General features: G+C 41.9%; 1 protein-coding gene across 1 annotated transcript; it reads right to left on the bottom strand.

Annotated features, from left to right (window-relative positions):
* Positions 1–2,543: 2,543 nt before the first annotated feature.
* Positions 2,544–5,749, bottom strand: LOC125546227. Its single transcript, XM_048710389.1, has 10 exons — positions 5,032–5,749; positions 4,761–4,937; positions 3,916–4,023; positions 3,792–3,827; positions 3,600–3,695; positions 3,423–3,512; positions 3,204–3,317; positions 3,067–3,099; positions 2,912–2,962; positions 2,544–2,824 (listed from the first exon to the last, which is right to left on the bottom strand). The coding sequence occupies exons 1-10, from the start codon at positions 5,533–5,535 to the stop codon at positions 2,729–2,731; spliced, it is 1,305 nt and encodes a 434-aa protein (XP_048566346.1). The 5' UTR covers positions 5,536–5,749; the 3' UTR covers positions 2,544–2,728.
* Between the last annotated feature and the right edge of the window lie 12,721 nt (positions 5,750–18,470).

Genomic DNA, 18,470 nt, shown 5'->3' with positions numbered 1-18,470 from the left:
AGCCAGCGTGTCTAGTCCTCTCTATACGTATGTATAGTACGTAGCGTCGACCAAGCACGGACATAAGAGAGGACACTTCTCTCTATTAATTATAGCTAGCTAACACAATATATGAAACACCTAAATTAACCCCCCAAAACCCCCAACCCCCCCCCCCTTTCAAAAAAAACAAAAACCCCAGCCACAGAAATACTGACGCGTGCAACCGGGACCAAAGGGTCTCCTGACTGGGCTCTGCGCACTGCCCACGTGGAGGCCCATCAGTCCCGGTTCTGGATTGAACCGGGACTAAAGGGTCGGGGCATTAGTACCGACACTTTTTCTACCAGTGAGTAGGCCCTTTTTCTACCAGTGAGTAGTCCTAAATCTTGCTACATCACAATAACTGAAGTTGCAAAATCTTATTACATCACAAGAATGCAAATTGCCACAAAAATTTAGTTTACACAAGTAGCATACGCTTTACATTACACGAGCAGCAATATACTGATATTAAAGCTAGTTCATGAAATCATTTAATAATAAAATTAAATTTTGCATGTCAAATGTATATATAATATGAAAGTACGTCTTGTGATGTATCTCAGAATATGTATTTGGTATTCTAGATTCAAATGTTTTTCTCTACAAACTTGGTCAAAATTTGAAGTAGAAAAAACTAAGATGAAAAGGAGGAGAAAATAATAATAATTTTTTTTGAAAACAGGCAGCCCGGACATGGGCCGGCCCATACAGGCGTGCTACGTGTTCTGCCAGCGTGAAGTATATGAAGTCCCAACTGCATGGGGCGGCCCGGCGGGGGATTCCCTTGTGTAACATGATTTTATTACTTATAGGTGGCATTGGTGGGTAATATTTCGCAACATTGGGGGCAATTTCTATGAAGAACCGCTAGAAGAAATTGCCCCTTTATAATTATTATGTATAGATTAACAAAAATGCCCGTGCGTTGCAACGGGATAAAAGATTTCATAATGTCTAATGGTCATGACCACATTTTGCTGCATCACCAATATACGCTATCACTCTCAATCTCGTGAAATCATGACCAGTTTTTTCAGCTCATGAAATTTTTTCAAATTCATGAACAATTTTACAAAATTTCAAACATTTTCTAAAATCAAGAACATTTTTTAATTCATGAACATTTTATACTATTTGGAAACATTTTCCAAAAATTGTGAAAAAAATAAAACAATTTTCTTGAATCAGCGAACATTTCTAGAATCGATCAACATTTTTCTGGAAATTTTCTGAACAATATTGAAAATTCGTAAACATTTTTTAATTGAACCAACATTTTCTGAAACGCGTGATCATTTTTTGAACAAGTGAACATTTTATGAATGAATAAACTATTTTGTAAGTCACAATTTTTTTGAAATTTTAATCTATTCATGGAAAAATTTTGAATTGGCGAAATTTTATTAAATTTCTTTTACAAATTTTAACATTTTAAAAAATCATAAACATTTGTTTTACTTCCAGAAAATTCCATTTCAACATTTCGAACTTTTTTAATAATTAATTTTTTTACAAAATTGGGAACATTTAATGGTTTATTAAAAATTACTTATAAATTGTTATTTTTAAAAAAAATTCGAAACTTTTTTGAAGTCCCAAATTATTTAAAGTAGAGCAAAAATAAAACGGAAAAAGAAAAATAAGAAACGATATTTCTAAAATAGGCCGTCCGGACATGTACCGGTCCCAACGGGCGCGCTGTGTATCCTCCCAGCGCGCGTAGCGCAGGATAGGAGGTCCCCTATTCATGGGCCGGCCCATGCAGAGGATTCCTCTGTGCAAAACGGTTTTTTTATAACTTATGGCATATGGCATTGGTGGGGAATGTTTCGCAATTTTGAGGGCAATTTCAAGGACGTACCGCAAGAAACAATAGCCTATTTATTATTAAGGAAGGATAGATTAGGTAGAGCAGGAGATATAACATTATTTGTTAAGATTGAGTGGTGCGTTGCCAGATAAAATAAAAAAAAGGTGCAGTCGTTGCTGCGCGCGCGAGGGGCAGCTGCGCGGCCACAAGCCACCCTCATGTGTGGCGGAGCTGCAGTCATCGAGTAACCGGTTCATGGGCAGCGCCCAGGCCGCCAGTCGACGTCACTAAGGCAAGCCATCGTGTAGGCACCTAGGTTATGTAGGTGGTCAATTTTCTCCTACGGTATAACTAAATCCTCAAGTAATTGAATAGAGTGAGGGATTTATCTGCTAACTCGCGATTAAGTGGATTGTGAGTCACACATACCTTTGATCCATGAAGTCCACTACTGATCCAACAGTCCTCAGAGGAAATTTCTAGATTTTCACCAGTTACTTTTTCTTTGATGGAAAGTTTTAGACATGAATTTCTACTGCATTTTCAAAACTAAAGACTGTCTTTCCTTAGTATAGACTTTATAAATGTTCGACCTACTGAAAAATACCATTCACTATAAGTTAGAACCTGCCAGCCGGTTGAACATATTTCTGACAAAACAACATGCCATAAATCCATGATTCATAATCATGGCCAGATTGACACAAGATTAGGGACGCACTTTTAGTTGGGTAAAAATATCATCAATTTGCTCCAGGGGCGCCAGAAATAAATCACATGCACAGGCATTTAACCATACATGGAGTAGCTACCTTGGGATCGGGATAGATATTACACTTCTGTTTCTGAAACTGACCCCAAAAGACCACACCACGCACGCCAGCAATAAACACACTAGGCTGGTATCTTGGATATGGGAATCAAACCTATGATTTCTGCAATCTTGAGCTTCTTCCTGGCATAATGCACATACCTCCTTGGCAGATCACACTGAAATTGGAAACAATGAGCTATTACGTACAGAACCTGCAAGGGGAAACAATATTGCCTCCCAATATGTATACAACATATATATACCTTGAAACTAACTTCCTGCGAAATTAACACACGCGCTAGCCACTCTGGAACCTATATATAAACATACACACAAAGGAGAGACATCAGATGTGAGGATATAGTCTACATAATGGATTACAATGTATGCGAGACCACACCAGTGTACGTGTACTTACTTCCTTATTGACGCCCGCTGTGCACCGTCGAAACTAAAAGGAGAGGTGATCAAAGCAATTTGCATCGTAAGAGATAAACTAATTAACCAATGAAACAGCAAATAGAAAGTCTGAACAGAAAAGAAAAAGAACCTTACTTTTTTCTCCAATCCCAACGAGACAGGTTGACTCAGCTCGTGCTCCAAATCACGTTTGCGTAATGGAAACAGGTTCTCCTCATACACATGCTTCATAGCATCTCTGAAAGACATCTAAAAGTTGTCCAACAAAGAAGAAAACAACATCAAGGTTAAAAGGCAATAACAGATCCAACCAATAAAATGACATTGTTATTAGTTATGATGTACAATGCTGACCTGATCAGACCCATTGACCAGCTTCCAAATCTCAAAAAACACAGAGTCAAGATCTTTCACGGACTCGAGATAATTGCTCGTTGTATACTCCTTAATTTAATCAAAAGACCACAATTGTCAAACACAACCATAACCAGAGCTTGCAATCTAAATAAGCAAGGGACAGATGAACCATACCTGGAAACCATAATATGCTAGCCCCAGAGGAATGTTTTCGAACCTAGTAGCAATCCTAACTGCTTGGCGCCAAGCTTTTGCACGCAATTCATGCCACTAAATAGTAGGACAGACAAGTTATTGTGATGCTACTATGCGCATATAGAGACTAGTTGTCATTACATTGTTTTGAGAGGTCGTATAGGTGTGTACCTCCATATAGCCTTTAAGCGCATGTTCTTCAATCCACTGTCAAGACCAAATGGTTGTTAGTCCCAAAAAAAATTTACAGAGCAGAGTTTTAAACTTGAGCAGCCGATAGTTACACCATGCATACCTTAAGATCCTTCACAATCGTTTCCCAGTAGAGCAGATAATCTCTATCAGTTTCAGGGGTGCTATAAAACTCTCGGTATTCATTCCAACTTTCATACTCAACGCCCCCCTGCACCAAGAAAAGAAGGGAAGCAACATATTACTGCTGCCGTGAGAATAACATGCAGCGGACATAAGGGCGTGGAATGATGCTCTTAGGATTGTGTGTGCGGCTATTACTGATTCAAGTAGTTGCACACTTCAAGAAATTTGGAGTACTTGCGCACTCGAAAAAAGTCCAAAAAAAAGAAGAAACACACATGGTACTGGAACATGTCAAAAAATATGGGCACTCGAGAAATCAGGCAAAAAAACCTGATTACAAATACAAAAGAAGGGATGGCACGCGTATTTTGGGAGCATGGACCTCTTGGTTTCTTTTTAAAGAAAAAAAAACAAGCTTGCTCCTTGCAAAAAATGCATCAGTATATGAAACTCTATATGTTTTTAATTGATGAAAAGCCATGCACCAACAACTCTCGGGGAAGAAGGTATTCTTCTTGTACGGTGCACACATTCTGAGATCTTACACGATTTATCAGAATCACACATATTTTAAACTGTGCTTAATCTCAGAAGGAAGGGACATCCATAGCTTTATTTTTGCATTTCGCCATGCTAAAAAGAATGAAGGAAATGCATTGATATTGGCTCAGGTGTTCATATATATATACTTCCAAAGGACAGATTAAGCAAGTAATTGCTGCCACCCATTCAAACTTCAAAGGTAAAGAGAAGAAGAAATCTAGATGCATTACTGAGCTGAAAGTCTTATATTTGTTTACAGAGGAGTACAAACATACTTACTTCATTACAAGGGACTAGCCGCTGATAGTCGCTCAAGGACGCGGGTGAAGAGGTGCCCAAGTCAAACCACCAGCCCAAGGCTTCATCTTCATGGTAAAGACGGTGGTTGTCCAAGGGAAGGTCTGGAGGGTACTGGGAGTCGAATGCAGCATCGTCAATAGGCACTCCTTTGAGCAACTACGTACACACAAGGACAGATGAGTCAGGTAGATACATTAGATTGACAGGCATGCAGGAGGAGCATTGGATTGAAAATGGGGGAGACACTAACCATGCAAGCTTTGAGGCGGTATCGTGCGTACTTGTGACAGAGCCTGTTCGCCTCCTCTTCATCCAATCTATCCTCGGTGTCAACTTCATGTACTATGTGAGACCTGAGCCGTGCATCGTCTGCCTCGAATTCCTCCTCGGGGATATCATCCATCAGTGAGGAGGACGAATCAACTTCTCCTGAATCTCCATCTCGTCCATGGACATCCTCTGGTCGGCTCGAGAACTTGTGGACTTGGTACTCTACCAGAGCAGCCCGCAGCTGGTCATCATAGAAATAAGGACGAACGAGGGCTTCGAAAGTTTCAGCAGAAGGGAGATCTGGGCCTTCGCCGTCGGCGTAGGCTGGTAGAGGCAGCACGGCGAGGCACGAGGCGAGCATCTCATGGTACCTGGACTCGTACTTGCGAGCCGGCCGGGTGTCCGACGGCTGGGCGAGGGATTCCGGACGTGCTGCTGCTGCTGCCATCCGATTCGACAAGGGATCCAGACAACCATGCGCCATCTTCACCACGGCGCCGGCGGGAGGATCCTTCGCGAGGAGACCTCCTACGGCGGGGGCGCTTCTTCTGCGGCATCGGCACCAGATCGGCGGTCACACGGGGTGGGATCGTGGTGACGGCGAAGGGAAAGGGGATCGCGATTCGGCGCTAGGGTTTCGTGTTTTTTTAGGGATCGTGTGGAGGAGACTCTGCTGACCGAGCGAGACTGTGCTGCAATTTAGGGGAGGCCATGGAGGAGGCATGGACTATCTTAGCCTTTCCCCAGGCTGGGCCTAAAGAAGAAAGCAGGCCCGTTTCGCTTCCGTTACTCATTCCATTTGGTTTGATTTTTTTTACCGCTCAAAAGAAAATTTGGTTTGATTTTTCATTTTTTGTTGACAAATTCCATTTGTCTTGATTAGAAATCTACCCTACTCCGGCAACTCCACATCGCCGTTGAGGTTTTCTACAAACTCCGGCCACTTCGATCCGCCCTCCCTCTTCCTGCGCGCGCTAGGGCTGCCCTTCCACCCGGTCTAGGTGTTGTGCGGAGAGTAACGGTTTTCCATTCGTCCTGATGGCGGCAGCATCATCATCTAATGGTGCGGGTGTCTCCACAGCAGGAAGGACAAAGGGAAATAGTGCTTTTGATCTAGAAGAACCAGCCATGAAAAACATGAAGCTCAAAGAATCAGAGATGGACGACGTGATTTTGGGCGATGTGCAGATCGTGAATCCCACATTCAAATCGGAACCTTGGGGATCATTGCACCAGTTGTGAAGGAGATCAGAACCTTGTGCCAATCTTTTCTCTTTTTTTTTTGAAAATTTACACTTAGATGAGGGTCGCCACCTGTTGTTCTTACGACCCTTCGATACTTCTATTATTGCTGTAAAATGTTCTTTAGGTCAATAAAGTAAAGCATGTTCACCCTAAAAATAATAGACAAATTCCATTTTGTTTGATTCAAGCCGTGTGCGCCGGCTGCGAGATGTAGCACTCGATCGCCTACCTACAAGGCGCGGCGAATGGGCCAGTCCAGTAACGGGCGCTAATCTACGGTTTTCTCTTCGTTTCTTTCTTTGTTTTTCTAAGGTCATCTGTGTTTCTTTATTGGTTTTCTCGAGGGTTTTTGTTTTCCATTTTTTAGATACGTGACTACCTTTTTCCAATGCACGTTCTACATTTGTCGCATACACATGAAATTTCATTTTAAACACATTTCTTAACACATGTTAAACACATTTTATTGAATGATATGAAATTTCATTTTAGCCGTGCAAACTTTTTTAAATGTTTATACAAATGTCATGAAAATATTTTTGGAACGCATAAACTTTTTAAAAAACAATCATGAACATTTTTTTTGTAAAAACAAAAATAAATAAGATGAATGGGAACAAAGGAAAACCTCACGAAAAACACAGAAGAAGAAAAAATGGGGGAAAACCTACCCAAAAGCTTCCCAAAAGCACGACCAGGTTTTTTTTAGGATTGCCAACACTTTATTGATCTGTGTGAATGTTTATGGGAATGCATGTTGGGTCATGAGGATGAATAAGCCACAAATGGCGACCCTGATCAAGCATAGCCGAGTGTTTACCTTCATTGTTATCATCTACTACGGTCTTGTTATCACATGCAATAATGATCTTTGTCAGCGCGAGGTCTTCTGCTAATGCCAATGCTTCACGACAAGCTAGCATCTCTAGGGTTGCCGGTTCTCTTAGTCCTGGTAGAACGATCGACGAATACCCTAAGTAGCCTCCATCTCTCCCTCTGCACACTGCGGCTGACGCGCCTACTTCCCCATTACAGGAGAGCCCTCCATCCACATGAAATTTACAGTAACCATCTGCTGGTGGTTTCCATGACGAAGACACAACATATGTGCATAAATTGCATCGGGTAGCTGAAGGAACAGGAATAACCTTGATAGTATTTGATAACCCACAAGTATAGGGGATCGCAACAGTTTTTGAGGGTAGAGTATTCAACCCAAATTTATTGATTCGACACAAGGGGGGCCAAAGAATATTCTCAAGTATTAGCAGTTGAGTTGTCAATTCAACCACAACTGGATAACTTAATATCTGCAGCAAAGTATTTAGTAGCAAAGTAGTATGGAAGTAATGGTAACAGTGGCAAAGATAACAGTAGCAGTTTTATAATGATTGTAACAGTGGCAACGGTAAAGTAACTAAGCAAAGATCAATATGTGAGCTCGTATGCATTGGATCAATGATGGATAATTATGTCGGATGCGATTCTTCATGCAACAGTTATAACATAGGGTGACACAGAACTAGCTCCAGTTAATCAATGTAATGTAGGCGTGTATTCCGAATATAGTCATACGTGCTTATGGAAAAGAACTTGCATGACATCTTTTGTCCTACCCTCCCGTGGCAGCGGGGTCCCATTGGAAACTAATGGATATTAAGGCCTCCTTTTAATAGAGTACCGGACCAAAGCATTAGCACTTAGTGAATACATAAACTCCTCAAACTACGGTCATCACCGGGAGTGGTCCCGATTATTGTCACTTCGGGGTTGCCGGATCATAACACATAGTAGGTGACTATTGACTTGCAAGATAGGATCAAGAACTCACATATATTCATGAAAACATAATAGGTTCAGATCTGAATTCATGGTACTCGGGCCCTAGTGACAAGCATTAAGTATAGCAAAGTCATAACAACATCAATCTCAGAACATAGTGAATACTAGGGATCAAACCCTAACAAAACTAACTCGATTACATGATAAATCTCATCCAACCCATCACCGTCCAGCAAGCCTATGATGGAATTACTCACGCACGGCGGTGAGCATCATGAAATTGGTGATGGGGGATGTTTGATGATGACGACGGCGACGGATTCCCCTCTCTGGAGCCCCGAACGGACTCCAGATCAGCCCTCCCAGGAGAGTTTAGGACTTGGTGGCGGCTCCATATCGTAAAACGCGATGAATCCTTCTCTCCGATTTTTTTCTCCCCGAACGTGAATATATGGAGTTGGAGTTGAGGTAGGTGGAGCATCAGGGGGCCCACGAGACAGGGGGCGCGCCCCACCCTCATGGATAGGGTGTGGGCCCCCTGGTCTTGATTCTTTCGCCGGTATTTGTATATATTCCAAAAATATTCTCCGTGAAGTTTCAGGTCATTCCGAGAACTTTTATTTTTGCACAAAAATAACACCATGGCAATTCTGCTGAAAACAGCGTCAATCCGGGTTAGTTCCATTCAAATCATGCAAGTTAGAGTCCAAAACAAGGGCAAAAGTGTTTGGAAAAGTAGATACGATGGAGACGTATCAAGTCCCCCAAGCTTAAACCTTTGCTTGTACTCAAGCAATTCAGTTGACAAACTGAAAGTGATAAAGAAAAACTTTTACAAACTCTGTTTGCTCTTGTTGTTGTAAATATGTAAAGCCAGCTTTCAAGTTTTCAGCAGAGATTATGAACTAACCATATTCACAATAACACTTAGGTCTCATGTTTACTCATATCAATGGCATAATCAACTAGCGAGCAGTAATAATAAATCTCGGATGACAACACTTTCTCAAAACAATCATAATATGATATAACAAGATGGTATCTCGCTAGCCCTTTCTGAAACCGCAAAACATAAATGCAGAGCACCTCTGAAGATCAAGGACTGACTAGACATTGTAATTCATGGTAAAAGAGATCCAATCATAGTCATACTCAATATAAATTAATAGTAATGGATGCATATGACAGCGGTACTGTCCAACTGGTGCTTTTTAATAAGAGGATGATGGCTCAACATAAAAGTAAATAGATAGGCCCTTCGCAGAGGGAAGAAGGGATTTGTAGAGGTGCCAGAGCTCGATTTTTGAAATAGAGATAAATAATATTTTGAGCGGCATACTTTCATTGTCAACATAACAACCGATGAAAGATCGTGGATGTCGCCTAGAGGGGGGGTGAATAGGCGCTTTAAAATAATTACGGTTTAGGCTTGAACAAATGTAGAATAAACCTAACGGTTAATTTGTCAAGCACAAAACCTAAAACAACTAGGATCACCTATGTGCACCAACAACTTATGCTAAGCAAGATAAACAACTATGTGATAGCAAGATATATAACAAGGAACACTACGGCTATGACAAAGTAAAGTGCATAAGTAAAGGGGCTCGGGTAAGAGATAACCGAGGCATGCGGAGACGATGATGTATCCCGAAGTTCACACCCTTGCGGATGGTAATCTCCGTTTGGAGCGGTGTGGAGGCACAATGCTCCCCAAGAAGCCACTAGGGCCACCGTAATCTCCTCACGCCCTCGCACAATGCAAGATGCCGTGATTCCACTAAGGGACCCTTGAGGGCGGTCACCGAACCTGTGCAAATGGCAACCCTTGGGGGCGGTCACCGAACCCGTACACTTTGGCAACCCTTGGGGGCGGTCACTGGTACCCGTCAAATTGCTCGGGGCGATCTCCACAACCTAATTGGAGACCCCGACGCTTGCCCGGAGCTTTACACCACAATGATTGAGCTCCGAACACCACCAACCGTCTAGGGCGCCCAAGCACCCAAGAGGAACAATATCAAGGGTACCAAGCACCCAAGAGTAATAAGCTTCTCAACTTGTAACTTCCACGTATCACCGTGGAGAACTCAAACCGATGCACCAAATGCAATGGCAAGGGCACACGGAGTGCCCAAGTCCTTCTCTCTCAAATCCCACCGAAGCAACTAATGCTAGGGAGGAAAATGAGAGGAAGAACAAGAAGGAGAACACCAAGAACTCCAAGATCTAGATCCAAGGGGTTCCCCTCACATAGAGGAGAAAGTGATTGGTGGAAATGTGGATCTAGATCTCCTCTCTCTTTTCCCTCAAAAACTAGCAAAAATCCATGGAGGGATTGAGAGTTAGCAAGCTCGAAGAAGGTCAGCAATGGGGGAAGAACAAGAGCTCAAAGGATAAGGTTCATTGGATAAGAAGACCCCCTTTTATAGGTGGGGAAAAATCCAACTGTCATGCTCACAGCCCGCACAGAGTGGTACTACCGCTCCAAGGAGCGGTACTACCGCTAGGGCGGTAGTACCCCTTTGAAAAAACAACAACGAAGAGGCAAAAGGCCAGTAGAACCGCCGGAGCGGTACTACCGCTCGTCCTCACGGTACTACCGCTAGGGATAGTGGTACTACCGCAAATGGTAGCGGTACTACTGCTTGCGAGCGGTACTAAAAAAAAATACTTTCGTGCCTACATCCGTTGAGCAAAACACGAGATTTTGGTCCGGAGTGGTACTACCACTCAGGAGCCGCGGTAGTACAGCTCTGGAGCGGTACTACCGCTCAGGAGCCGCGGTAGTACTGCTCCAAGCGGTAGTACCGCTCGCAAGGGCGGTACTAAAAAATTACATCCACAGCAGCCCCTTTTAAGGACATGAAAACTGACAGAACTTCTGCAAACAGACTCCGAATTCGACGAAACCAAGTTTGTTGGAAAGCTAACGACATTTCCTAACACAATCTTGATAGAAATAACAATAAGAAGCACATGATAAAAGTCCCAAGATAAATAGGTGAGAACCCTTCCTCGAAAGAGACTGGTAAAACCTCCAACACCGAAAACGCAATAGAAGAAGCAAATGAAATCCAGTTTCGATGTACTAGAGCTTGTCGCGAAGATAACCACAAGCTCTAAAACCTCAATAATAGAAGATACAAATAAGAATCAAGAAAGATGATGCAAGGATGCAATGGTTTGAGCTCTCGACGAACGATACGATCAAGCTACTCACTTTAGAGCCCCCCTTGATAGTACGGCTATCGATCCTATAACCCGGTCTCCAACTATCACCATGAGACCGGTAAAATAGAAAACCTATCAAGGGCAAACCTTTGCCTTGCACGAACTCCACTTGAGCTAGATAATGACGATCTTGACTCCCTCAAGTTAGACCACCTTTCGTGATTGCGTTGGCTCGATGAAGGCTAGTTGATGGCTCCCCCATACTCCACCATGGGTGAGTCACTCTTCGGCACACCTTCACAAGTCCATTATCACCACAATGGACGGCAAGCTAAAAGCATGATTTCTTCGTGATGCTTCACTTGAACTTGCACAACAGAACCTTGATTTGATGTCATCCTCCATGGGTTGTATGTGATCATCCTCTTGACGCAAGCCCATGGAAGCAAACCTAACCCCACATAGAACTCTCACAAAGACCATGGGTTAGTACACAAAGCGCAATGGACAATGCTTACAAAACCGTGAGATCACTTGATCCCACTCGGTACATCTTCTAAGCTTTGTGTGATAATCAACTTGAATCACTCTCTGTACTTAGTCTTGATCAACCTTGACTCTTTCCAACTCTCTTCATTTGGATGATGTCTTGAAGGTAAACATGAATGATCACACAATCTTCTTCTTCAAGACATGCTTGCAATAAGCTCAATACTCACATGACCAATCTTTGGATAATTCCTTAATAGCACCTTGGTAAACTCATAAACTCCTTGAAACCAACACATGGACTTCAAGAAATGCCTATGGACAAATCCTTCAAATATAACTCAATGCAATCATTAGTTCATAGAGAATGTCATCAATTACCAAAACCACACATGGGGGCACCGCATGTCCTTTCAATCTCCCCCATTTTGGTACTTGATGACAATCACTTTCAAGAGAGTTTATATAAGGAATTATGCATCACCATGCAATGCAACAAACCAATGATGCATGAGAAGAGATGCAAATGCTTAGGAACAGTACCAAAGCAATGCAAAACACTGAAAACTTCTCCACAAAACTCTCTGAAACTTCTTCCCCATTGGCATCGATTGCCAAAATGGGCGAAAAGCTAAGAAGGCCAATATAAATTGTGGTCCTCCATAAATTGTGTATTTCTCAACAAGAGAGTGGAATGCAATACACATATCCAAAGGTAAATACTTGGAGGAACACAAACTATATTGAGGCCCAAAGATTGCAAAAAAATGATATGCCACAAAGACATAACAAAGAGAGAAACAAGCAATCAAGCAATCAAAAGATACCAATTGAAGCAAGCAATCAACGGATATCAATTGAACCAACTAGTCCGAAGATCCTATGAGCCACATGAATAAGGATATTATGATATGAGTAAAGGAGTGTTCTAAAGAAAACTAGAGGAGCTCCCCATGATTTGTGCACACATAAGAATTTTTGTATTTGGATACAAAGTGCACAAAATAGGATCATAGCTCCCCCAAAATCAATAGAAACTTACAACAAGTGCAAGTGAGCATATAGGAAACAAAGCCTAGTACTTGCAGCAAACACATGGTTGAGCAACATGTAAAAGAGGCAACTTAAGAATAGGCTCAACCAACATGATGTGTGTGAGTCATGGCAAAGCACTTGAGAAGACTAAAATAATGATGAGCATTAAGCATCAACATAGTCTTGGATAAATGAGATACACGGTGCATGAAATTCCTTCCCACACACACCCACTAGCAAATGGGTTCACAAGCTCACTAAAAATATAACAACAAAGCTTGCGACAACCCATGGTGAAGATAGAAGATGAAAGCCTCATCAAGACGAGGGATACCAATTAACATGGCAAAAGCCTCGTAGAGATAAGCATGAGGAAAATAATCTTCACCACACAAGAGTGCATCAAGATGCAACGAGATAAGACACACACTCAAGACACACACCTTCAAGGAGCCACCAAAGAAATAATACAAGAAAGAAAAAGGTGGACGTGAAAGAAGGGGATATCAATTAGATATGCAGATTCTCTCAAGTGTATAGGATTCTAGGTAGATGAGATCATGATGATATCAATCCACAAAGAAGGATGTACACATGAAATTGTTGCAAAAGGGAAAGAATAAGATATCCACAAGGAAGTCATAAATATACCAATAAGATATTTGCTTGAAGGCATAGCACATGGCTAGATATGGTCTTATTGTATATAAATGAGTTCCAACCACACGAGCATCAAAGACATCACAACTAGCAACAAGAGATCATTGTTGGGATGCTTTGAGAAAGGAAACAAGTATCACATGAAAGAATGAATTGCATGCCATGATACAACCTACACAAGGTTGATGCAAGAAATGTGTGCATGAAGTAGATGATGATACTTGTTACCGAGATACCATTGGAAGGATGTAGTAGATACCAATTGAAGGTGGATAGTAGTTCATTGATCATCCTAGCTAGACTCCAATAAGCACATGGTGACAACACCTCCCTTGTTAGTGAGCCGAGCATCCAATGCATCTCCAATTGTTCCTAGAAGAACAACACAAACTAAACGGTACCCAAACTCATTAGGACCAAAGAGTTAGAAACAATTATATAGGACAAACTCCACATATATATGTGCATATAGAGAAGGAAATGAATTTCATGCACATCTCATCCAATTTGAGACTTGGTGGAGTTTCCCTATATATTGGGTCAAATAAAGAAGGCATGCCATAGAGACTACATGAAGTAAATATGCATGCTCAAGACCTTCAAGAACCGATACCAAATGACAAATAAAAACCAAGTGAAGAAAAGATACCAAATGAATAAAACATCACTTGGAGGATATCCATAAAAGATACATCAAGGAATGAGATATCCGTTGATACACTCAAAATAAAAGATATCAAACTTCCAAAAGAGAGGATGGTTCCAAACAAACCAAGCTCTCTACAAAGTTTCATGATGGCACAAAGTACCAAAATGAAAACGGCTTGCCTTCCACCAACACACACTTGATAAGGATCGCAAGATGAGTGTTTGATAGAAAATAGGATAGCTCCCCCAAGACTAGTGCAATATAGAGAATTTGCATTTAAATACAAAATGCACAAGGTGGGATCACCACTTTCACTATATCTAGAAAACACTAGACAAGATCAAGAAATAAACAAGATCCACAAGTGGTATGGAAGACAAAGGGAGTTGATACATTCCTTGGCAAGAGAAAAAGCAAATAAAACCAAAAGCCAATGTAAAGATGGTCAATAAATTCTACCACACAAGTGAGTACCAATTGTCAAAAGACAAGAAGTAAATGGAAATAATTCCCGGTGGTAGATAGCAAGGATATCCAACATCATCTTCACACCAAACAAAAAGAAAATTGCAACTTGTAGAGCTAACATGCCACCTAGGAACAAGATAATTTACAATATCAACTCTAGGTGACAATATCTCAAATGTACACATTTTCTAGGCTAGTAATATATACATATCATATTACTCCCCCATAATGTGATACCAATTAAGGATAAACAAGAGGCAAATAAAAGGATCCAACAAGAGATAATTAATGGACTATTTAGAATTTGAATTTCTCATGAGAAGACATACCACATAGCGACTAGATAATCTTGAAATATCAATACTAGATGGTATTACTCATGTACACACATTTATAGGATTGTGAGGTGCACAAAGCACATCACTTCCCCATAATGGGATATTCCATTAATCTCTCACAAGAGCCAACTAAGAAATAAACAAGATGCAAAAGGCTCAACGCATGACACACACATACATGATGCAAACCAACACACACATACTTGATTGCTCAAGATAATCAAGTTGGAAGCACAACATATACAAACACATGCAAGGAACGAAACCAAACATGCAAAGGGGAAAGTAACTATCAATGTAAACACTTTAAGCACGAGTTACCGCAAGGAGGAACATTGGATATAAGATAGAAACTTGATAATCCGAATGAGTTGGCTTGAGACAATTAGAATGATGAAGTCCCCTTAATTCTTCATAATGCAGCCAAGTCTCCAATGACCTCCAACAACACCTATTGATCAATTATGAGCTAGTTGGTCCCCAACCAAGTTGGGTCCTAAGAGGTTAGTCACAATAGGCTTGGCTACCCAAATGGTTCTTTTCTTGACACCACTTTGAGCACCAACAAATTTGGCAAACACATTGCCAACCTTATCCTTCCCAAGAGAATAGATATCATCAATTAGAATAGGGTTGGATAAGGTACCATTCGTGCATGAAGAAGCGACGTGACCTTTTTCACGACATAGGTAGCAACGTCTACTCTTCACTTTCTTCTCACTTGATTTCTCAACTTGAGAAGCATTAGCTTGAGTCTTCTTGGGAAGAGGCCTTTCTTCAACTTGAGGCTGAGCATTAGAATGCACTTGTAGCCGCTTCCCTTGTTGCTTGTCACTAATGGCCTTCTTCTTCAATGGGCAAGATCTAACATGGTGCCCTTCAATTTTGCACTTGAAGCAAATAATCTTGGCCAAATTCTTGACGTGTTCTTGGCCCTTCTTCTTGTTCATCTTGGACTTCTTCTTCTTGTTGGAGTTGAATCCAAGTCCACCTTTGTCATTGGGGGATTTTTGCACACTCAAGATATTGTTGAGTGTGGATTTCCCTTCATGACACTTTTCCAAGTCTTTCTTCAAAGAAGTGACTTGGGCCTTGAGCTCTTTGATTTCCTCTACATGGTTAGTCTCAACACAAGTACTAGAGGAAGTATAAGCTTCATCATTGGAGCAACAAGGCAAGGAAAGCAATTCATCACAAGATGTACCAATGTTGTGCATAGACGAATTACGAGGACTAGCACAAGGCAATATAACATTTTGACTAAAAGTAGTGCTAATGTCCACATGAGGCTCACTCGATGTTACCTTAGCAATCATAGCCTCATGAGCTATTTTTAGCACATTATGGGATACAAGAAGATCATCATGAGAGCTAGAAAGCTTTTCATGACTTTCTTCCAATTTCCCATAATTGCTAGATAGCAACTCAAGTTGAGCCCTTAGGTCAACATTCTCCTTTAAAATGGATGCTTCACAAGAAATAGAGTTAGTAGCACAAGCATCATCATTAATAACAAGAGGAGAAGGCAACTTGGCAAGCTCTTTTGAATAAGAAGCTTCAAGTTGAGCATGAGACTCGGTGAGTTTGATGAGCTCACCCTTGATGACCCTTGAGCCATTTTCGAGGTGCTCAAAATCCTCAAGGAGTCTAGCATGAGCAACTTCAAGCTTAGCATTTTTAGTTTCAAAAACATTGGCCACCTCAAGAGCTCTATCATGAGATTCCTTCACTCTAGATAACTCTAGAGCAAAAGTCTCCTCAAGAGATTCCTTGGTGGTTTGTTCAAGTTCAAGAGCTTGAGAGAGGTCCGCAATCTCATTAGCGTAATCATGCTCATGACTTTCTCACCCGTAGTGATGCTTAAGTCTGTCCGAATCATGTTAGCAATTGCCGCATATTATGATTATGAAATTTGGCAAATGGATGTCAAAACTGCATTCCTGAATGGATTTCTGGAAGAAGAGTTGTATATGATGCAACCAGAAGGTTTTGTCGATCCAAAGGGTGCTAATAAAGTGTGCAAGCTCCAGCGATCCATTTATGGACTGGTGCAAGCCTCTCGGAGTTGGAATAAACGTTTTGATAGTGTGATCAAAGCATATGGTTTTATACAGACTATTGGAGAAGCCTGTATTTACAAGAAAGTGAGTGCGAGCTCTGTAGCGTTTCTAATATTATATGTGAATGACATATTGTTGATTGGAAATGATATAGAATTTATGGATAGCATAAAAGGATACTTGAATATGTTGGAAATATGCCCTAGAGGCAATAATAAAATGTTTATTATTATATTTCCTTGTTCATGATAATTGTCTATTGTTCATGCTATAATTGTGTTATCCAGAAATCGTAATACATGTGTGAATACATAGACCACAACATGTCCCTAGTGAGCCTCTAGTTGACTAGCTCGTTGATCAACAAGTAGTCATGGTTTCCTGACTATGGACATTAGATGTCATTGATAACGGGATCACATCATTAGGAGAATGATGTGATGGACAAGACCCAATCCTAAACATAGCACAAGATCGTGTAGTTCGTTTGCTAGAGCTTTTCCAATGTCAAGTATCATTTCCTTAGACCATGAGATTGTGCAACTCCCGGATACCGTAGGAGTGCTTTGGGTGTGCCAAACGTCACAACGTAACTGGGTGGCTATAAAGGTGCACTACGGGTATCTCTGAAAGTGTCTGTTGGGTTGGCACGAATCCAGACTGGGATTTGTGACTCCGTATGATGGAGAGGTATCTCTGGGCCCACTCAGTAATGCATCATCATAATGAGCTCAATGTGACCAAGTGTTTGGTCACGGGATCATGCATTACGGTACGAGTAAAGTGACTTGCCGGTAACGAGATTGAACGAGGTATTGGGATACCGACGATCGAATCTCGGGCAAGTAACGTACCGATTGACAAAGGGAATTGTATACGGGATTGATTGAATCCTCGACATCGTGGTTCATCCGATGAGATCATCGAGGAGCATGTGGGAGCCAACATGGATATCCAGATCCCGCTGTTGGTTATTGACCGGAGAGTCGTCTCGGTCATGTCTGCGTGTCTTCCGAACCCGTAGGGTCTACACACTTAAGGTTTGGTGACACTAGGGTTGTAGAGATATTAGAATGCGGTAACCCGAAAGTTGTTCGGAGTCCCGGATGAGATCCCAGACATCACGAGGAGTTCCGGAATGGTCCGGAGGTAAAGATTTATATATAGGAAGTCCAGTTTCGACCATCGGGAAAGTTTCGGGGGTAATCGGTATTGTATCAGGACCACCGGAAGGGTCCCGGGGGTCCACCGGGTGGGGCCACCTATCCCGGAGGGCCCCATGGGCTGAAGTGGGAAGGGAAACCAGCCCCTGGTGGGCTGGTGCGCCCCCTTGGGCCTCCCCTGTGCCTAGGGTTGGAAACCCTAGGGGTAGGGGGGCGCCCCACTTGACTTGGGGGGGGGGGGAAGCCACCCCCTTGGCCACCGCCCCACTTGGAGATTGCATCTCCTAGGGCCGGCGCCCCCCCAGGGCCCCTATATAAAGAGGGGAGGGAGGGCAGCCGCACCCTTGCTCCTGGCG

Source organism: Triticum urartu, chromosome 3, assembly GCF_003073215.2.
Source record: "Triticum urartu cultivar G1812 chromosome 3, Tu2.1, whole genome shotgun sequence".
Classification (NCBI taxonomy): Eukaryota; Viridiplantae; Streptophyta; class Magnoliopsida; order Poales; family Poaceae; genus Triticum; species Triticum urartu.
The sequence above is the reverse complement of the archived record's forward strand: the minus strand, read 5'-3'. Positions and strand labels throughout refer to the sequence as shown.

What these genes read in the sequence shown, in the direction of transcription:
- LOC125546227 (XM_048710389.1), bottom strand. Translation starts at nt 5,535, where the DNA reads ATGGCGCATGGTTGTCTGGATCCCTTGTCGAATCGGATGGCAGCAGCA. An exon ending in CGATTGTGAAGGATCTTAAG is followed by an intron (nt 3,828 to 3,915) that starts GTATGCATGGTG and finishes TGGTCTTGACAG; the next exon opens with TGGATTGAAGAACATGCGCT. An exon ending in TGGTCAATGGGTCTGATCAG is followed by an intron (nt 3,318 to 3,422) that starts GTCAGCATTGTA and finishes GACAACTTTTAG; the next exon opens with ATGTCTTTCAGAGATGCTAT.